This window comes from Callospermophilus lateralis, chromosome 1 (genome assembly GCF_048772815.1).
Source record: "Callospermophilus lateralis isolate mCalLat2 chromosome 1, mCalLat2.hap1, whole genome shotgun sequence".
NCBI classification, from domain to species: Eukaryota; Metazoa; Chordata; class Mammalia; order Rodentia; family Sciuridae; genus Callospermophilus; species Callospermophilus lateralis.
This window is the reverse complement of record NC_135305.1, coordinates 57,334,695-57,357,680: the sequence shown is the minus strand read 5'-3', so window position 1 is coordinate 57,357,680 and position 22,986 is coordinate 57,334,695. Positions and strand designations below refer to the sequence as shown.

The window sequence follows — 22,986 nt, the reverse complement described above, 5'->3', positions numbered from 1 at the left end:
GACTCAACCATTTGGGGAAAACTTAAAGGATGTAGAAATGAGTAACCAACAGCCAAGCCCTCACCCCGCTGAAATGGAGAGCCAGCCCCGAAGCCACAGCCCCACAGACGGTACTCAATTTTCCTCCGTTCACAGTCAGCCAGTTCTGGTTGGAGGGAGCGCGATTGAAGTTGTCTTTGAGTTGGGTTGGAAGGGAGGTCTCAGGCTCATCACAGTATAGGCCACCCCACTGCTCATCACAGCTGGATGTGGAGAAAGAGGAAGGAAAAGTCAACATCAAACAAAACCCCTGCAAGTGTATTCTCATATTAGTGAAGTCAACTCTTTTTCCTAGTCTGGGATGATGAAAGGTTACTGATTTTCACAGAGCTTGCCAGTATTCACTTACCCTCCTTAACAATGCTTTAGGTTAGGAAAAAACTGAATTAACTACCTGTAGGTTTTCCTGAAATAGTGACACTTGGGGGCTACGGGTAGAGAAAAAGAAATGACTTCAAAGAATATATTAAAACCCTGTCTCTCCATGACCCAACTCTGGATGGCTGACAAATGATTACAGCTGACAAGGTGAACTGGTGGGTCCTATATTTATAAAATTGATGTTTTTAATGTAGGCTTTGGGTCAATTTAGAATCTAAGAGGTCATGTTGCAAGCATCTGAAGATAATTTGCATAGTAACTGCCATCTTTGACTAAAGGCCTGACTCCCCTGTTCAGGATGGAAGGGGATGTGAACATAGAACTGGGAGGCTCAAGGGTCTCCAAGGCCAGTCTGCAAAAGGGCTATGATTATTAATCAAAGGAAAGACTTCCCATGATGTGATGATTAGTGGAGGAGAGAATATGTATTCTCAAACATTATTTTCCTTCATATTACCCCACCAAAAAGTATAATCTTTGAAAATAAAGCTCAATCTATAGTGTGAGTATATGCATTTGTGTGCTAATGTGCCCACAATTGTACTCATACACATATTTTATTTATATTCTTCCAAACACGCTACAGCTTTGTAAGAATAATATACTAGGCCTCTTTGTCAAATATACCTGGTAAATTGACCAGACATTTATATACTTTCTTATGCAAACAACATGGAATATCAATTAAATCATGACAAATGCATATCATAACAAATATTCATACCTAAGTGAGAAAAATATATATGATGTATTATTTTTGATCAGAACATACTGAACTCCTGAACTTCTTCTAATGACTGTTTCAAGGCTCAAGTGTATGACAAAAACACAGAAGGAAATAAAATACAGCCAATTATAATTTAGCTTTCTCCTGACAAGGTAGCTGTTGTTCAGTTCCTAATCTCTAAGCAAGAATGAAGATATAATACCCATCAACTTCACAGTTAGCTCGATATCGTATTTCAGGAAAAATGTATAACCTAAGGTAGCTTGGGAGCAATACAAAAACCAGTTTCAGGAAAACCTCCTAGATGGGATGTGAATCGGAAGAAAGGAAAAAATTTACTTACACACAGCCTCCCTGGATGCACCTCCCATGGCCACTACACATGTCTATGCAGCCATCCCCGATATAGACATTATCTATTGCCCATGTCTGTTGCTTGTCAAAAGGAGCTGGTTGATGCCAACGGAAACGAGTGGCTTGGGACCTTGGAAGAAGAGAATCATAATGAAGGATACAGTGGAATGGAATCCCAAATTTCATATGGGAAACTTCATGGAGTGATACCGGGGCTATTGCTAACTTATATTATTAAATTCGGAAAGGATGCCTGCCCTTGAGCAGATGTAACCTCTCTGCAATCAACTTTGGAACAAAATATGCCCTGGATTTCAGTCTCCACCACTTGCTTCCTAAGATAGATACTTTTGTGCAATGGGCACACTGGTCCACCTCATGCAGCATACTTGAGGAATTCTCCAGACGAAAGCCTTAGGGACAGTATGAGTGTAAAATGGGGGATCAAAGAAAACCTAGATAATTCTATAGAGAAAACAGAGGGTGAAAAATACAACAAGATTTACTTCATATTGATTTATTGATTTGTTCAAAGGTTCTCCATTCCAGAAGCAGAAGCATACTTGCTCATGCACAGTTTTGGGAGTGTCTTGTGAAAAACATAAGCATATGTTTTCAGAGGCACTAGATGGCAGTAAAATCCAAACAATATGTGAGGTTCACACAAAGTGAACATTAAATGTCTTGTAAAGGAAATCATTTGTGTTTATTGATCTACATGTGTGTTGGCTTTTGACTGAGGAATATCTGTTTTAGAGGGTATGAAAGATCGAACAACAGCAAGGATCTTGTACTTTCTCATTGAAAGCATTTACATAAAACATAGAAAATAGAAAAGAAATGAATCAGAACTAAAATCTTCTTTCTGGAAAATGAACAGTTCAGTCCAATAAGTGTCTCCTGAGCATCTGTGCACCACTGATCTCTCCACAGTTCTCCTTGCTCCCCAGCTTCCATATGTTCCCCCAGCAGAGTCATCTCGGCCTAATTTCCTCCTATCACTTCCTGTTGCATTTCACTTAAACCCCAAACCCTCATGAGGTTTAGCCTGAGCAAGGCCCTCTCCTTCCTTCATTCTGGCCACTCATGTCGAGAGCCTCACTTCCCTCAGTGCCCAAAGCAAACTCTTTCCCACCTTCCTGCATGCATGCTCGTCTTCTCTCTCACTTTTTCTATGCCTGGTTCATCCCTGTGGGTCCTTCAGATCTCTGAGGAAGTGTCAAGTCATCATAGACAATTTTTTTCTTGACTCCTTTAAAAATGTTTGTTCCCTGTTATTCTCTGTCATAGCAAACTCTTTGTTTCCTTTCACAGTATTCAGCCTAATCATAATCATGCGTTGATCTGCACATATATTTGATGCTATCTGTCTCCTTGGAATGCTAAGTTATAAGGGAGTGGGTGGAGTTGAGCCCTTTCAACCTGACATTGTACATTTAATGGACAGCACCTAGCGCTAAGCAGTGCTCTGTAAGTAGAGGGAATTTGTATCGGAGCCGCCATTATCATAGAAGGCAATGTTGTAAAGATCTCTCCCCACTTGGAGCTGTGCAGCTCAGTGACTCTGGTATTTTTAATGACAGAATTTATTAACAGCTATGTCTGTTTACATGCAGCACCATCTGTAAGTAACATAATGGAATGCCATATTTTCATAACTCGATTCTTGTATTCTGATAACTAGTCAACATTTATATCTGTATTCTGTCTTTCTTTTGAACTCTGACATTTCTAAAAGGCAGGGAATACCTTCAGGGAATATTGTTTGGTAACCTCAGAGCTTATAGATAGTAAATAAAAAAAAATACACATCCCTGTTCCCCTAATATCATAGACATGCTTCATCAAAGTCCTTATAATTTTGTGTTTAAACTGCCCATTTATATGCAGTTTCCTCTGTTAAATTATTCTCCTTAATTATCATCTTATTGTTGGCACCTATAGATTGCACTTCATATATAGTCACTGAAAGCATATTAAGTTGATAGCAATAAAGATGCCCCCAAAAAGTAAAATAAAAGACATTTTGTAGAGCAGGGCCTGGGGTCAGCTGTGCACGGCAGTGACTTGGTGGCTGTGGAAGGGGAGGAGAGCTTCCCAGCAGGTGTGAGGTGGCACGGGCTGCCCAGCAGGTGGTGGCTTTCCAGTCATGGTTATGTTTAATCACAGTCTGGGCAACCACTGAACAGAGAGATCGGACAGAAGATTTAAGAGCCTGATGCATTGTTGGAGTTGACAGCCTTTGTGGGGACTTCCAACCCTGACATTTTCATTTGTGCAGCTCTCTGGAGTTCCACAGAAAAGGAAACAGTGGGAGACCAGGTGAAGAATGTACTCAAACCAGAGTTGGCCAGTGGAAGTAAAGTGAGTGAGGGCTCTAATTTTTGCTCTGCCACCAAAGAGTTCTATGTCGACGGTGAATAATTTAACATCCATAATAAGGCGGTTACATTTGACCATTTCTGAAGCTCCTTCTCAAAAGATGATTTTTATATTCTTAGGAATAATTATACCTAGTAATTATGTGCCCATAAAACAAGGGTGCATATATCATCCAATATTACTTCATAAAAAGAAACACTGTCACTAAGGGGAAGAACTAAAATATAAGTTAGCAAAGATCTGGAAGTTGAATTCAACCTCTAAGCCTTTCAATAAGACTCCTTGTTCCCAGCACTGTCACAGTCTTGCTATGTGAAAGGGCCAAATCACTTATGTTTATGTGCTGACACTTCCCCATCTGTAGAACTAGGAAATGCTACTTCCTGACTCACAAGGGTGTTGTGAAAATTAATTAGTTCATGTTTACCAAGACCTACAAGTGTCTCAGTGTATCCCTTGGCAGGTGTCATCCTTTATCCTGAAGGTTCCTTATAATGATAGCCACCACCAGCTGCTGCTTCTTGGAGTTGGAGAAAAAATGGCCCCAGAGCAGATTTTTAATTTTTACACATCCTTGAAATCTCTCCTTTTGCATACATTTTTAAATTTATACCACTTCCTCCCCATCTAATGCACAAAGCAAGGCTACATGAGTGTTGTTTAATAAATAAATATTCATTTATGTCATCCTTAAAGAAAAAGAAGGACAGTAAAACACAATGTCTCTGGAATGACCCTTTCAGTTCCTGGGGACCTGGCCAAGTCAAGGGAACAGAGAACAACCAGGCCAGAATGTCTGGATGGTAGTATCTTGAAGGACATTGACTTTCTCTCATGTATGCTGGGAACTAGGACAAGTTAGTTTTATTTGTAGAAAACTAGTTTTTTTTTGCACATATGCCAGGACAGCTGCTCCTTGGGGTGCTGGTCAGACTAAGAACAAAGAAAGTTAAGCAAGCTAATGCTGCTTAACTTCTATAGTCTAGATTATACAACTCCTCTCTCTTTGGTAACTGGTGTGGAACTTGGGGCACTGTGGAAAGAATATATGTCCCTGGCTGATTACCACTGGATAAAATACTGTGAGGGATAAATGTTTTTTCCTGGAGCACCACTGTGAAGGAAAGGAGGTGGAAGCACTGTGGTAAAGCACTGTGAGGGACAGAGGTGCTCCTGTCCTGCCAAAGCCAATGGACTCTGGAGAAGTCTCCTATCTAGCCCATTGCCACAGACTCTTCCCCCTAAGCATTTCCTAATAAAACCCTATATCTCACTCCCCTATTTCTGGATTCTAGATCTCTCAATAACCTATCTCTGTCCTAGAACAAATGAGCTGTGGATCCTGCACCATTGCTAAGCAGTTAGAAAGTTAATGCCAATAACATGGTTCCTATGACTAGCCTCTTGGTATGTTTCCCAACACTGCCTCCACATCTTTTAATAGATTTCAATACATTTCAGTTTCTGCTCTTTTCTTCAGGGTGACTTCATCCTCCCACTCTAACAGTGAAGATGAGGCCCAATGACCCAGGTCACACACCGATTCACTAATAAAACAAGGAAGGATCTTGTTTCATGATTATTTTGTATTCCTGTTCAGTAGATCTTTCAAACTATATTGCACACAACCTCTAAAAATCAAAGTTAGTAAGAGAAGATTTTAAATGAGCCACCCTACTTGGCCTTTCTTTTTCCCTTGGTAGAGAATAAATGGAGAACTTTGTAACAATCCTGGCCCAACCACTGACTGTGTGATGTTGGGGAAAATCAAATAACCTCTCAGTCTCATAGTCCCCATTACAAAAGGAAGGCAGAGGGATCTAGAGGTTAAAAAAGACTTAAGAGACATTTCTACCAATTATACTGATTTATCTTGACTGGAAATAAAACCTATGATGCATTTTGAGATGGGGGAAATCTGAACACTGAATACAGAATAAAGACAGAATAGGAAATTACAATTAATTTTTTAGGCATGATAACAATATCACAGATTTTAAAAGTCCCTCTCTTCTAGGGATACACACAAAAATATCTACAGTTGACATAAGATGCTGTCTAGGATTTGCTTTAAAATAACACAGAAGGTAGGAGCAAGCACTACTAGTTATGAAACAATGTTATCAGACATGAATTGATAATTGTCAAAGCTAAAGTATGTGGAGGACTGGTAAACTATTCTCTTTAATTTTCTACGTTTAGATTTCAAAGAGTCAACATTGTGAGCAAAAAATTATCTGTAGTCCTTTTAAAATCACAGTGAAAATATTAATTTGAAATTACAAATAAAAGAATGTGGCTGTCATTTTTAGATTAATATAGATTTTAATTAATTAATTAGTTGTTTTTTAAAAAAATTGTAGCATGGGGATTAAACATAGGGTGCTCTACTACTATGTTACACCCATGACCCACTATCATTTTTTTGAGGCACAGTCTTGCTAAATTGTCCAGGCTGTACTTTAATTTGTAATTCTCCTGCTTCAGCCTCCTGAGTAACTAGGATTTCAGGCATGCATTACCATGCCCAGCTAATTTTAAAATTATTTTTGTTGATAATTATAAGTAATTATGACATAAAAATAATGTATTTTGACTAAGTCCACTGAGGGCATCAAATACATTGGACCAGCCATCAAATACAAGACATTTATTTTTTATAATTTGTAAAATATCTATTTCCTCAATGGAGATTGACTTGTAGTTAACATTAAACAGTCTTAATAATCCATATATGCAAAACACAGCCAAACTATACTTCTCAGATAAAACTTTGAAAACAATGTTAACAACGAATAAAGCTGAGAGTAGTTGCTGAATTTATGTAATTAGTTTTATTCTCTATTGTAATGGAAGTAAAACTAGATTTAATTTGCTTTAACAGAGTGTCCAAAATATATTAATATATTTAGTAGATGAAAATCAATAGTAGCATGACTTGTATTAGACAAAATTATTTTACTATGTCCTACAGTCCTGAAATACCAGCAATATTTTTGTAAAATAATGGCAGCAACATTCAAAGAAGCAAAATGATACGTGAGAAGATGATATGAAAGAGAAGTCCAATACTTTTTGGTTTGGGTGAAAGTTTTTAATGAAATAGTCAGTAATGTGAATGCTTGCAAAAAGGTTTTCAAAAGATGCTATTATGCTGGAAGAAACAGTTGACAGAAATAAAGAGAATGAGGGCAAGTATAAAAATCTCTCTTTAAAAAAATGAACTTATAGGGCTGGGGTTGTGGCTCAGTGGTAGAGTGATTGCCTAGCATGTGTAAGACCCTGGGTTCAATCCTCAGCACCACATAAAGATAAAACAATAAAATAAAGGGTATTGTGTCCATCTACAAACACACACACACACACACACACACACACACACACACACACACACACACATAATATAAAATGAACTTTTAACTCTTGAATGTTTGAAGAACCCAGCAAACATTAAGCTTAGTTATTTGTTTTTCTTAGTATGACTCCATTTCTTTGCTAATAGTTATAATATGTAGGAATGTCATTGGAAAATATCCTTCCTCAATAAATTTATTTGCCTTCAAAAATGTACAGCCTCCTTCACCCTCTTCCCATTACCCCAATCCTTCCACAGTTCACCCTTTCTTTTGCTTCCCACTTTTCCTTGGAACCTCTAGCAAACATTAAGTAGCTTCCATGCTGTGGCTAAAACCACCTGGCATCCAAAGTGTTGTAGTTAATCTTTAAACAAGGTGGTATCAGCAGGGTCATGAGGGCTAGTTGAAGGAATAGATCATCTTCAACTGTGACTTAAAATAGCCACGTCACACCTGAGCCTTCCAGTGATCACACCCCTCCTCTCTTTCTCGGTGGATTTAAATTACCTGCCCTTCCATTGACCCACCCTGGTTCTCAGGTGACATTTCAAGAACCCTTGCCATTTGAGTCACCTGTTATTTTAGGACTGGGTTAGTAAAGAAGAGGAGGCAGATTCAGATGAGGGGCTATGAAATGGATTTTAGCATCTTTCTGTCTTCATTTTCAGTTTTTCTCAAGAACTCTTGGCATTCTTCCATTCCTATTTCTCCTAGGACCATATCTCTTAGGCAAGTAATAAAGATGCAGTACTAATATAGTGGGTAAGCCCATGGGCTCTGGGGCCAGACAAACTGTATTTATTTCCAGTAGCTTCCTGAAACTGTTCTTTTGAAGGTCACTGATTATCTTCTAATTGAAAAATCCAGTAAGTTTACTGTGAAACTCTTTCCTCTACTACTCTCTGTAGCTTATGTCACTGAGGACCATCTCTTCTTGTTTGATAATCTCTTCTGAATTGGCTTATGGCCACCATGTTATTTTGGCTTTTGACTGAGTCTTCTCAGTTCCTTTGTTGACCACTTCCACTCACGTTATTGCACTTAGGAATTCTCTCTTTTCTTTTTGAAAACTCTCTTGTGGAGAGCTGATGCAGTTTGATAGCATTGTCTATCACTTCCATGCTCATACCTCCAAAGTTTATTAAATTTCCCTTCAGCTCAGATTCTCAACTCTCTTGCAAATAGGTATTTCCATCCATCACATTTAATTTGGCAAAATTTGACTTAAATTGCCATATTGTCCCTCCTGGAATCTACTTTAGTTTTCTCCCCACTTCTTCTCACTAGCCTGCCAGCCTTTAAAATTCAGAGACATCTCTTGTGAGTATAATGAAGTCAGTGACTGAATTTTATCATCTTTCTTTAAAATTTTCTCTAACTAAAGTACCTCATCCCTCTGTGTTAGCTGTAGCCCTGACCCTTTTTCCTTTATCAATAGGTCAATAGCATAACACCTCTGCCACCTTCTCTTAAGTCTCTCTGTTGTTCCTTTTTGTTTTTCTCTTACAAGGATATTGCCAGCTCAAGAAACACCATAGTAGTGCATTTCCCTACAAGTCTAACCCTCTTTCCTTGCTTCAATGCTTGCTGTAAGTTAACCCAACTCTACTAACTAGCAGCTTCCAGATATGAGTACTCTGCTTTAATCAGCAACTCCTGTGCTTCTTCCAGGTTCATGTCCACAGGTTCCTGCCTTGTTCAGCTGGTTCCCCTGCTTTAAAATGTTCTTCCCTTTACCCACCTAATTCCTAGCCATCCTTCAAGTCCAGGTCTCAACACTCCCATGAAACCCTGTAACTCTGGCAATTCAACTCTTTCTCTCATTTCCACATCTGTAGCATTTCTAGCTCTTCCCCAGTGAAGCTCTAAATTATACATAGCATTAATTATGTTTAAGTTGTCCCTTAGGTATACTTCTCATTTTCTTCCAATGGGTTGTAACCTCCTTTAGGGCAATGAGTTAAGACAGTGGCAAAGCAGAACCATGGGCTCATGCTTGGGAAGCTACACTGGGACTTCAGAAGATTTCTTAGTCTTAAATCTGACAATAAACTTGTGCTATGGTTAACAAGTATGATCATACGGTTAATTCATAAAAGTAAAAATGATTTATAATGCTATACACACTTCCATGCACAATTATTAGCTTGTTTTCTCTTTTTTGGTATGGTTAAAAGGACCTCTATTGTTCAGATGAGGAAACTGAAGTTTGGAGACTTCAGTAATAATTTTCTATAGTTTGCTTACAGACTCACAGGGCTGAAAAGGCAGAGCTCTTACTATACTACACATTCATCTTTTTTCCAGAAAAATCTAACCTAACCAATGTGTAAGGCAAAGAATAAATGATGAATCTACCCCAATTATTTATTGTTGACTATAGCAATGTCTCCAGCAGTGTATTGTATCTTCTGTTTAGTCTCAGTGTTCCCTTCCCAGTGGGAAGGACCAGCACCCATTCAGTTCTGCAACTCAGAAACCAGGGAGTCACCTTCAATGCCACCCTTTCCCTCAACTTCCCATGTTCATTTCATCATCAAGTTGGTCTACTGTTCTTGTCTCCCTATCTCTTAAATTTCTCTTCTTCTCAGTCCAAACTACAGGCATTTCCACCTCTTTAGGAGCCTCCTTGCATCTATTCTTATCCCCTCCAATTTGTATTCCAGTTAGAATAAGCTTTTCTAAATTTGAATCTGATCATGGCTTCCTATCCCTGAACATTCCCATGGCCTTTTTGGTGTTCCAATAATAAATCCTCAAATCTTTAATAAAACCTGCTCTTCATGGTCTGACATCATCTCACACCTTACTCTGCCTGCCCTACCATCATCTGTCTAATCCACATATATAGTATCTCAAACATGCTCACTTCCTCCTACGATAGGCCATTATTCTTGCCTGGAACACTCTTACCCTTATTTTTTACCTAATTAGTTCCCATTCACCCTTTATATCCTATCTAAATTACCGTTTTTTCAAGAAATTATTCCATGGCCTTGACCAAATGAAATTTCCTTATGACATCCAATATTATAGCATCATGTATCTGATCTCCATCATTGCATAGTTGGATTGTATATTTACTTCCGTGACTACTAGGGTATTTCTGGCTAATAACTCTCTCATTGACCTAAAAGATCTTTGAGGCAGAGATATGTCTCATTTGCACCAAGATCCAGTACATAGTTAAGCAGTTCAAAAGTATTTGCTTTATGAGTGGATAATTTGCTTCATGAATGAATAATTGCTACTGATGATTACTGGTCATTTCAGTTTGATTGGTGAATGGTTAGATGCTAATTTGTGGACAATCAACTTTGGTTTACTTTCACTACCACTGTGGCAAAAATACTGGGATCCTAACCTATGGTCACATAATAAGTGAGTGGAGAAAGCGGCAATGTCACAGGGTCACAGTCATTCCCAACCCATATTTAGCACAGATTTTAAGTTGTCCATTTATTTATGGCCAAGAGCTACAAACTGAAATCCTCAATTCTGGCTGGTGGGCCACATTAACATTTGAACACATTTCCAGACCACAAGACAGTCAGCTTAACCTAAAACAAGAACATGCCATATTTAACACGTAGGAATTAAGAGTTGACAGAGTATAGATATGTTAACTTATGTTTGAGGAAAGTGCTCTGAGGCTGGCATGTTGTTCTAATGATCTTTGGCATGTGGCAGAGCATGATAAGAAGGGGGTCCAGCCTGGGTTACAACCATGCGCATTTCTTTCTGAATTACCCAAAGGGCTTTGTTATAAGACAGTGTCACCTTTAAGACCATTGTGCAACATGAGCCTTGAGGGTAATGCAGTAAACAAACTGCATATTTTCAATATGGTAACAGAAGGTAAGAGGAGTAAATGAATGCTCATCAGATTTTTTCAAATATCATTTGAAAGGGTCAAAATTCTTGTGGGTATGTGCAAGAGACAATTAAAAGATAGATTAAAAGATGAGAAATAATTACTTTTCTTGAGTAAAAGACTCCAGGGTATAATGACTAGCTGGAGTAAATCTTAGAATGTCGCTTATTTGCAAAATGCGGCCGAGTAGCTGGGTAATAATTCATAGAATTCATAAAGACTTAAAAGACTGCTGCCTTAATGGAGTTTTTTTTTCTATTTTACTTATTAAGATCGCCTTAATAATTCATGCATGGCAATACCTTTAACGAGCAACAAAATCTCACGTATCTCATTTAAACTTGGCAAGTGTGCTGACAGTTAATATAGCCTCGTGCCTCTGAGCCAGCAATTGTAAAGCAGCCCTGGGCTGTTAGTAACTGAAACCATCACATTTATGATAATCCCAAGAAAAGTTACGTCCAGATGAACGGCTGGATTTTATGGCCATTTGCTAAGAGATTTATTCATTCTTCATTTGTGGGGAGGCGACAGAACAATAATGAGACCAAACTATAACTCTTATTCCACATGCTGCGTTAGTTGCTTCTTTCTTAATGGCAGCAACTGATCACTATTTTCTTGGAGGGAACAGGAGTTTCTATCAAGATTTTTAAAGTTTTCCTATGATAAACACCTACTTTCGATGGTGAAAGAGTCATATTACACTATTCTACTAAGCAGTTAATTCTCTGCCTTACCCGAATAGCAGCATAAATGCACAGGTAATTTAGATTCGTCGACTTCTTTACCAGCATTTACCAGGCAATTTTCTTAAGCCACGATCATTTCCCATAGACACAGTGAATGAAGCATTTACAACTATCTTTCACAGAAGAGAATGCTCCGGGTGATGATTCTCAAGATATTGTTCAAAATAAAATTCCAAAAGCAGAAGCTAATGTTAACACAAAATTATTTGCTACATCCATTCATATGATAATGCTCACTACATTATGTCAGTATAACTGGCAAGTAGGCTCAATTTAAATCTATTTTGTGTTCAACTGACCTATTTAAATTATTTGTTCTTGGCATCTCTAAATTTGGTTGAAAAGTTGGTTAATGGAGCCAATGTTTTCTTCTATAGGCCATTCTTTAAAAAATATTTTAAAAGTAAAGGCCTTGATTTTGGGAATATTCAGAATAATGTCACCACAAAAACAAGCTTCCCTTATTTTTATTAAGATTGCCTTAATAGTTCATATATAGCAGTACCATGGATAGGTAACAAAACCTCATCTATCCCATTTAAACTTTCTGTGCTAAAATATGCCAATGGAAGGTGGGTCAGTTCATGCAGAAGCATCCCTACCTAGTGTAAGGCGGGAGAGGCAGAGTGATTCTGGTCCACTTGTTGAAAGTATCTGACACCAGGATCCGCTGCAGATGATAGCGATTGCATTCAACATTGGTAGGCAGACAGTCCCTCACCAGTGGGTGCCATGACAATCCAAGATCCACTGAGTACTCCAATTCAATAGCTGCAACAGGAAACAGACCCAAGAACCATAGTCACTTATTACATTTCTATGTTTTACTTTCAATCAAATGTCAATTTGATTTTTTTCCCTATATTTGTGTTTCTTACTCTGAAATGTTTTCCCATCTTTTGTACCTTATTTATTATGTACATTATTTATTATTTTTAAATTTCTATATTGAAATACTTCTGTACATTATTTATTATTGTTAAATTTTTATATTGAAGTACTTTTTATTTTAAGGAAATATGATCTAGTGAAAAAAGTAAATTTTGCTGAATCCTCCTTTATAATAAGAAACTTTCAGAGTGATTACAGCAAAATTATTGCTTCATAGCTATACATGTTATATATTTATAATTTAATATCACACTAGTAACATAAATTATATAAATGCATTAAGTGCTATACAATTTATAACTATAAATTAATGTATAATGTTCACTTAATTATTAACACACAGAGAATATATTAATTATATATTTTAATGATCAGTCTTTAAATAGTTAAAAAAACTGAGCAGGCTTCTCAAATTTTGACCTTCCTACAGGAATTCTGAATGTCAATTTTGCTGGTGATTTAAAATCCACGACTATACAAGTACATATAAAAATCATATTGCTCACTTACTGGACTTTAACTTTTTGAATCAAAATGTGCCTATTGAAGACAAAATTCAATAACATTTCAGAAACTCACAATTCACCTATGTATCACACATGGACTTATCAGAGGTTCTGAATGGTCCTAGAGCAGAGGCAGCCACAGATGTTTGGCCCTGTCTGGAGATGGATGCCTTACCATAGCAAGAGTCTGTGACCGAGCAGGAGGCAGCAAAATCTATCTGTAGGAATGAATCCTCATTCACAGCAATGTCTGTGGTGACCACATAACGGGTGCTGGCCTTTTCAATGAAGACCAGGGCATCACCTGTAGAGCCACACACGGGCATCTTGGTGCCCCCTGGGTGGAGCAGCCATTTTCTACTATCCAGAGTTGTGAAATCATCCTCCAAGACTGTATTACCAGAAATATTTCCTCCAATAAGAATCTAAAATAGATTTAAAAAAAAAAAGCAACACCCTAAATTCTCAATTTGGCTTTAAGGTACAGGAAAGTTCAGTCTTTTTGTGTGTTTGTTTTAATCTGCCAGTCTGTTCAGAGCTGGCACTATACAGCTAGCATAATGTTAGGGGGCCTTTCAGAATGCTCTTGTTTATGTGGTCTGCTTGCCCATCTGGCAAGAAGTTAGAGAAAACAAATCAAAGGATTGACAAAACCATTCACAGCATTCACTGGCCAAACTGTGCCTTTGGAAACTATATGTACCCAAGCTGGGAAAGCAAACTTTGGCTTAGGTGTGATTATTTTCTACGTAAAATTTCTATTTAAGGACACTTGTACCCTGAGGCATTTCAGTTCTAATTCATTCAATGGACTCTACTGTTTGTTCACAGGTACTTTTTCTATTCTATTATGTATGAAGTTCCTTTAGGGCAGTCCATAAAGTCGTTGAGCAGATTTATTCCTCTTTTTTTCTTTAAAGGCTGGGAAAGAAGATTTGAAAATGGCTGACTTTCTGTGGCACCAATGCCAGTTTTGCAAATTTTCCTTTCAGGGAATTATAACCTTGTATCAGGCTTGATAAAGTTGATGGATCCATATGGCAGCATTCTTTATGAGCAGGATCTAGGCCTTTGGTTGCATGGTTTATTTTCATGGGCTTATGCAATTGAGGAACCAGAGAATGAAGGAAGCTAAAGCCCTTATCTAATCTAGCTGTGTGTCCCTAGGCAAGTCACTAAATTGGCCTGGACTTCCTATACTGAGTAAGGGGATTGGACTAAATGCTTTCTAAGGCCATGTTCAGCTCAAGTGACAAAAATTAAAATAGTTAATCCTGAAGGGACTGACCTGATCGATAACCCAGGGGCTGTAGAAGTGCCCATTTTCAGATGGCTGCCACCATCGGAGGCGAGTAGAGCCAGAACGAGCTTTCAAAGGTATTTCCAGGGCAATGTACCTGCCCACGTTGCTGGAGTTGCTGAAAAGAAACTCTTGAAGGAGACTCCAGGTGAGGCCACCATTGAGAGAATACTGTAGAAGCACAGGCTGGCTCCTAGGGTCTGGAACACCTTTCCCACATCCCAGTCTCATGAAGAACTGCACAAATCTGACATTAGTAAACTTTACTGTAGACTCTTACTTCAATGAGAAATCCATATTATAACAGAATACAAGCACCAAGGATAATGTGGGGGAATGAATGGCTTTAAGGAATGATGATTTAATGAATGTCCAAAGCAATCACTTCAAAGTCTGATTTTCCTTTTTAATGTGAAAGGGAGTTAATTAAATGTGAAGTGTGAAAAATGGCAATTCTGTGCCCATATTTGGATCTCAAATCTCTCCTTAGAGGAGAATCTGAGGGAAGTGAGCATTCTTTGCACCCTTTGGCTGCTCCATAAGATGATGGGAGGGATCCAAAGACCGTTCTAATTTGGGAGTGTGTAGTTATCTACTTAAGATAAATTGGATTCTAGTCCTTAGTATTTGAAACTAGAAGAATGGAATTAATAGAGATTATGCCACGTTATCAGCAAAATCAATTCTCAGGTTTCACCAGTACTTTTACAGATCTCGTATCACTGGTTTTGGGAGACACATTTAAATTCATCAGTTGTAGCACCTCCTTGCAAAAGGCCAGGCAGTTTTTGGAAGAGGTGTTTCAAGCCTGGACCTCTTTTCTGTCTTTTGTGCCAGAGGCAGGGAAGCATGGGTGTGGGTGGATGGTGGTAGCGGGCTGAGCCAGCCACTATCTGTTGCTGGGTCCAGGGATGGATGATGCTGGCCGCTGAGAACTGTGGCAGCCAGCCAGTGGCAGCTTTCCTAGCTGGCAGGGAGGTGGACAGAGCAGTAGCAAGCAGCTGGGGTGCCAGTGAAAACGAGCTCACATGTTATCTTTGGCAGGCAAGCTGCTGGTGCCTGGTCTGGACACTACGATAGTTGGTAATGCAGAATAAATTTCATGTAGAACTCAACATACATACCTAATAACATATGCATGCCAAACACGAGAAATGTAATGGGGCTCATAATAAATGTTATCAGTACCATATAAAAAAAATTCATTCCTCATGATTTCCCCACCTTCCATTTATTTGTCTCATGACCCTGGAAAAATTGGGATCTTACATGAAGCATTGTCAGGTCAATATATGCAAATCCTACACAGCATGCTACTGAGATGAGCTATATTATGAAGCTTTTAACATTGGATTAAAGAAAACATACGTGGCTAGTGCCTAGTGATAGTTACACTCATAAAAACATTAATTATTTACAGAGAAAAATTTTCAGAATATAGTCTACTTATATTAGGAATATGTTTATATTGATTTAGTAATAAAATAACTACCAAGTTGTTGGTAGTTAAGAAAAAGCATATCAGAATTACTTATTTGAAAAACCTAGTAACTTCTAAATTAGAGAAATTAGCTTTTGTGAAAATCTGAAGTAAAATGTATCAAGTTAAACTATATATATATTAAAATGGAATAAATATAAGTAAAGTCTTACTTTCTATAACTGCAAAATTATTATATCACAGATAGAACTGTATTTTCTATGAAGTGTGATAAAATGTATGATCAATAAAGATTTAGGTGGAAGAGGCAATGAATATGTAAGACATATCTTAAGATACTTTGAAATATTTCGAAAACTAAAAACACGATTTCTTTGTTCACTTGCAAAAATAGGTCAGGGTTCCATTTTATACATGTTAAATTGTCTTTCTTAAGTTTTTGGCTCATCAAATGATCAAGGGATACACATCTTGACAGGACATAATCCTCTGAGCCAGTTTAAAATGTTTGTTTCTGAGTGACTGTGCTCAATTTAGAAAATGACTTCTTAGAATGTGTGAGTGAATCATTGGAAAGATACTTATAAAGAATAAGGTCATGCCTCAAATGTTCTTAAATAAAATTGCTAGTGGAGATAAAATTAACCGTGAATAATTTAAGGATGTATTGCATTTCAACTAAGCTCTTTGCTACGTGTGTTATAATAAATGTATATAATTTCTGCATAGTCCAAGTACTATTGAAAAGTGTGTAGAATGTGGATAAAGAAGATGCAATATCATCTTCTTGAAGTTAAAGTAAATCAAACATTGCCATTTGCCAGTCTCAAACTTACAAAAGAATAGATATTAGCTTTTGTCTGTTTAGCTGTGCTTCATTTCTGATGTGGCTATTGAACTAATCTTTCAGTGTTGACTGGAAATGATATGAACTGTGTCTTAATGGAAGCTCCGACCAGGGAGAAGTCCAGCATCTCTAAGGGAAGGCCTTGTCCTTGAGATCTCTCTGCTTCTTTCTGTTTTGATTAGGTCCATTATCATACATTACAATGCAGTCTTCCAATGATTACCTAGCGTGAGATAAATCCAGGTCCCGTGTCATCAACATGCGCAAGCCATCCTCATTGAAGAAGAGGTTGTTTCCGCTGGAAAGGATTCCACACTTCCGGGATGGCTTTCCACCACTCATTAATAAGAATCTATCAGATTCCAGTTGACCTGAAAAAAGTGGGAAATGTAGTTTACCCATGAACCCCAAGTATAATTATTCTATTTTAAAAGGAATATGGTAAATACATTTTGTACTTTTTGTTTTATTTTTTTCAGTGCTGGGGATTGAGCCTAGGGCCTTGGGCTTGTAGGCAAGTGCTCTACCACTTAGCTACACTGCCAACACCACCATATAGTTTTTAAATATAAAGTCATAAATATTAAAGTGTATTTTGGGAGAAGGCTCCTTTTCAACGTATTAGTTTATTTGAATTGTTTAGCCTGGGCTAGTATAATCTAAGAGCCCACATGATAGAAGGAAAGATCTTTCCTTGAGGTTTAATAGTCTGGCCAGATGGGTCTCTCTTTTTCATTATTTCACACTGAAAAAAAAATGATACTACATAGTCACAGAGTGTGTGGCCCCAAAGTGAGGGAGAATATACAGACTTTTCACCAGTCTTTCCACTGTGTCCTCTCTAATGTGAGGATAGTATTAGGCAGGGATAACAAAAGATTTTTTAAAAACATGGTTTTAATAGAAGAAATTTTAGTGTAACTTAATAGCTCCTATTAAATAATATGTGTGTGTATGTATGTATGTATATTTTGGTGCTGGAGATTGAACTCTGGCTGATTTTACCACTGAGCCACATCCCCAGCCCTTTTTATTTTGAGATAGGGTCTCATTAAGTTGCCCAGGCTGGCCTTGAACCTGCAATCTTCCTGCCTAATGCTCACAAGTTGCTAAGATCACAGCGTATATTACTGTGCCTGGCTTAAATAATGTTTTAAAAGTCAGCTTTCAACTGTATTCAGCTATGCATCTTAGATTTCATATATTTTTATTGTAAAATATGCAAAACATTAAGTTTACCATTTAAACCATTTTACAGTGAAAAATTCAGTGACATTAAGTATGTTATTTGTGTTGTGCAACCATCACTGCTGATAGTTCAAGTTTCTCATTGCCCTAAAAGGAAACCTTGTACCCCCATTAAGCAGTTACTCCCCATTTTCCTACCTCCACCCACTGGAAACCACTAATTTTTCTCTGTTTCTATGGATTTACATATTTTGGATATTTCATATGAAATATATACCGTGTGGCCTTTTGCTGGCTTCTATCAGCATAATGTTTTCAAAGTTCATTCATGCTTTAAAATGTATTCATATCTCATTCCATTTTATGGCAGTATAATGTTCTATTGTTTATCTATACCTAAATATAGTTTTAATATGTACTGTAAAACCATAAATATATAGTTTTAAAGAAAATTTGGGAAAAACAAAGAAAAAATTTTAATCTCATTATCCTAACATAGATAGCTATGACTTAAGACTTTTTCTTAGAAAATGTTTATCCATAGCTTGGTCATAGTTCATCTATAATCTAAATGCTTTTATATAATCATTACATCATGTACATTTTTCTATGTTGTGACATTATCTTCACATATAATGATGCTGGATTAAGAGGTGTAAAAGCAAGCTCCAAAAAGCAATGAGAGGTTCTTTAGTGGGTTATTGGAAAAGCAATGAAAGGAAGTTAGATTTATGATAAATCATTTCTTCCACCCAAGAAGACTAACTTTCTGGAGATATTTTCTAAAATTTTCATTAATCAGAAGTTACATGTGACATAAAAGGTGGTAAAAATGGTCTTAGTTTTTTTCTCTATAAAGGTTCTATTCTCTCTAGTTGAAGATTATTTCAAAAGTGTAACCCTAAAATAATTCAGAAATAAATGAATTCTTCAGTGTTTACAATTATTTTGATAAAATTGATACCTGAGACAACTTAATATTTAATTCTGTATCACAAATTGTGTTCAATTTATAAGTTCTTTCATAAAGTTACACAGAATTTATGAAAAGACTACCTTCAAAATCATCCTTAAGAAAATCAGGATTTTTGGTGCTTATTTTGCAGGTTGGACCTGAGTAGCCAGGATCACATATACACTTGGTTCCATTGACACAGCTCCCATGTCCATTACACATCTCTTCACATTGGGGACCAATGTAGACATTATCAATGGCCCATGTCACTGGCTGAGAGCCTGCAGGGTAAAATCCCTGATACCATCTAAAACGTACAGATCTGGAAAAGAAGTACAAGTCTTTAAAAAATGAACCCACAGAACAATACACCTTTAGAGTAAGCACGTCTGATCAATAAGCAATGGGAAGTTACTACCTGTGTACCACAATCAAGAAGCAGAAAACATAATCTGCCATTTCAGGAACAAAACTACATTCTCCAATCTCCAGAATTTTGTCAATAAGTTTCTTAGTTCCAGGAAGCCCCTTGCAATTCTATCAATATGCAAAAATTCCACCACCTGCCCTGCCTACCTTTTTCAATACTTCATACCTAAATGAAGGTTCCATCCCTATTATATATACCCTGCATAACAAACCTTTTAATTTTTCAAATTGAGGTAAACTTCATATAGCATAAAATTAAATACTAACCATTTAAAGTATACAGTTCAGCGGCATTTACACATTCACTGTATTGTCTCTCTCTATCTAGTTACAAGATATTTTCATCACCTCTAAAAGAAACCCCCTTTGCCCACTCAGTCCCTGACAAACCACTAATCTGCTTTCTGTTTCTGGGGGTTTCCTGTTTTGGACATTTCATAGAAATGGAATATATGTGACTTTTGTGTCCAGTTTCATTCATTTAGCATAATGATTTTAAGGTTCATCCACATTAGCAAAAATCAAAATTTCATTCCTTTTTATGAATGAATAATATTCCACTATATCAATATACCATTTTTTTTCATTCATCAATTATGAACACTTGGTTGTTTCCACCTTTTGGCTACCATAAATAGTGATGGTATGAACATTTGTATATAGTACAATATTTGCTTAAATTAGTGTTTTGAACTCTTTTGGGTAGAATGGTAGTATAATTGCTGGGTCTTATGATCTATGACTAAACTTTTTATTTATCATGATCCCTTCCATAGTTTTGATGGAATTTCCATTATTATAGTTATCATAGCTGGAGTTATTTAAAAGTGTGCTAATTTCCTCACTTGTAGAAACTTGTAGAAGTCAATGTCCATGTCTCTCTTTTCACATTTTTCCATGGTGCCCATTTCTATTTTTCATACACGGTAGATACTCAGTAAATTTTTAAGAGAAAAATCAATAAATCAGCTATATTTTTAATTTGCAATTTCTTAATTTTAAAAAAACTCAAAGATAAATAAATGAACTGTCTTATGTTAATGATGATAAATTAGCTCCTTGGAAATAATCTACATATTTAGGCAGCAGTCTAGAAATAGTTTAGTATATTTTATCATATATAAAAAACTCAGTTCAAAGAAGATGGATTTATTTTAGAGAGGGCAGGATACAGAGATGGCATGTACACATACTTTTGTGCATTTAGAATCTGTCCAATTTCCTGTTATTATAGAAACTGAATTCTTAATAGTTTTTTATTATTTGAGAAACAGAACTCAGAAGTCAAATACTAGAGCTGGGGATGGATGGTTGAGAGGGAAATGTATTTGTTAAGCTTCTGAAATTTAGAAAATAGTAAAGGAGGTGGAGTCAAGTTCCTACACATAAATTTAACTCTCATTCCTTGTTTATATCAAGACTCCAACTATACTAAGCTGCCCCCAAAATGCCAGTTCGTAATTAAACTTATTTTCAAATACTTGCCAGAGTTTAGTCTTGGCAAGAAGCACTTCTTACCTTTTGAACTTCCAGACTGCTGAGCTGAGGGAAATGGCTGGAGTTTTCCTTTGAACAAAAGCCTACATGGATTTTTTTGAACTTCTTATTTATTCAAATGTTCTGAATACAAATGAACCACCTTGGTTGGATATTTATTATTGTTCACCTGCCTTGACAGAAACTGCAGGCGTTATGATAAATGGTATGAAGGGTATGGTTTCGCTGTGGTTCCCTTCTGCCAAAATCTTATTTTGAAAATCCCTCATTCTCCTTGGTGAATGTCAGCACCTGTCCTCCTAAACCAGTGTTACTGAAAGGATCTGTTTTCTAAACATAAACTTAACATTTCAAGCACACAGCGCTGCCTCCATTAAATAGGGTTTTTGGTGGACTCATTATGAAACTGCATAAAGCAAAAACAATTAGGAAGTTTAAAGACAAAAGATTCTAGACTAAAAGGACACAAAGGTGATGTGAATAAAATTAGATGAAAACTCAATAGTTGGCTTTTGAATATAAATGGGCAATATGCAGAGGCAAAATATAAAACATTTGCCACCTGAAAATATTTGATATATATTTGTGTGTGTGTGTGTGTGTGTGTGTGTGTGTGTCTTTCTCTAGTGTTCAAAAAGTCACAGGGGTAATTTCAATGTAGATTTTATATATTTTTAGCAGCTAGCACTTGAGCCATTACTATGTGCCATGTTGAATACAAACCAAGAAATGGTTCACTGAGTTGGAGAAAATTTAACTTTTGCCTTCCAGCAATTCATGCCTGTGTGCATTTTAAAAACAGTGCTAATTCCTTCCCTGAAACAAGGACTAGACAACAAATTTTTCCCCTCACAGAAATGGCTGAAGGCAGTTTGAAAGGTAGGTTTATACCACTCTGAGAGTGGGCATGCCTCCATAACCCATTTAATTTCTTCTCATAGAAATAAAACAACACAGACTACAAAGGACATGACAGTGTAAAATCTGTACACAATAATATAGGATTGTATTTTGTAAGTGGATTTTTATCAGTGGGTGAAAACTCAGATGTCTGCATTTCTCTTGTTCAAATTTCCAAAATTATGTTGCTATTGTTTAAAAGTAAGCAAAGCAGAACAGCATCACCAGCTGCCAAGTGTGGTGGTCTCCATGACACGCACATTGTCCTGGTGTGGGCATCTTCACTCAGGGGCTCTCACTGGCAGATCTTTTTGACCGTATTTCAAAACCTTCAGACAGCATTACCATTACTTCCATATTGGGAACTTGCTGAAGCAAGTCTCAGTTGGTTAAACAATCTAAAATCATGGCCTACCACCTATCTTTAAGGGTTTTTTTTTCTACCTAATAATTCTTAGCTGGGCAATTGGAGAAAACCAGGTCCACGAAAGGGAAAACTTGGCACTTCTCAGCAATATAGTGATGGAGTTTGATGGAATGTTCTAGTCATAGGTGTGTGTCTGTGTGTGTCTGTTTAAGAGACAAAAGAACATAAACTGGACGACTGACAAACAACAGAACTTATTTCTTACAGTTCTGGTGGTTGGAAGTTCAAGATCAAGAAGCAAGAACATTGTGTCTGGTAAGGCTTGCTCTGGGGTTCACAGATAAGGTAAGGTAACTGTCTGGAACTTCTTTTACAGGACAGTAATCTCACTCATGAAAACTCTACCCTCATGACCTAATCACCTCCCCCAAAGACCCCACTTTCTAATACCATTACTTTAGGGGTCCAGATTTCAACATATGAATTTTGGGGTGGGGTAGAACATGAACGATCATACCTCAGTATTGACTGCCTATGTGACTGGATAGCCAGGCTTTTCCCCCTGACTACCTGCCCACAGGCATGGTCTTTTGGAAGTTTTGCTTCTGCTTCAACACCTGGATTTCTGGCCAAAGATTGGTTCAGATTTTTAGGAAACCTGCAATTGAGAGCTCTGGAAAATGAGAGTTGTGGTTTGCTGAGTGATGCTAACATTAGCATGTTAAAAATGAGGATCACACTTTGTTGCTGAAGTCCTCATACTTGCTGAATGGAGTCTTATGTAATTCCTTAATATCTTT

The 22,986-nt window shown here is 37.1% G+C and overlaps 1 protein-coding gene across 2 annotated transcripts in view; it reads right to left on the bottom strand.

Moving 5' to 3' along the window:
• The window catches only part of Reln (reelin), a 452,906-nt gene that overhangs the window by 41,660 nt on the left and 388,260 nt on the right, over positions 1 to 22,986 (bottom strand). For both annotated transcript variants that reach the window (XM_076862447.2, XM_076862444.2), the window contains exons 42-48: positions 19,095 to 19,315; positions 17,074 to 17,221; positions 14,551 to 14,809; positions 13,438 to 13,687; positions 12,468 to 12,636; positions 1,491 to 1,631; positions 65 to 242 (exon numbers count right to left, since the gene is read on the bottom strand). In XM_076862447.2, the coding sequence (XP_076718562.1) occupies positions 65 to 242; positions 1,491 to 1,631; positions 12,468 to 12,636; positions 13,438 to 13,687; positions 14,551 to 14,809; positions 17,074 to 17,221; positions 19,095 to 19,315 (1,366 nt within the window). The remainder of the gene's footprint in view (positions 1 to 64; positions 243 to 1,490; positions 1,632 to 12,467; positions 12,637 to 13,437; positions 13,688 to 14,550; positions 14,810 to 17,073; positions 17,222 to 19,094; positions 19,316 to 22,986) is intronic.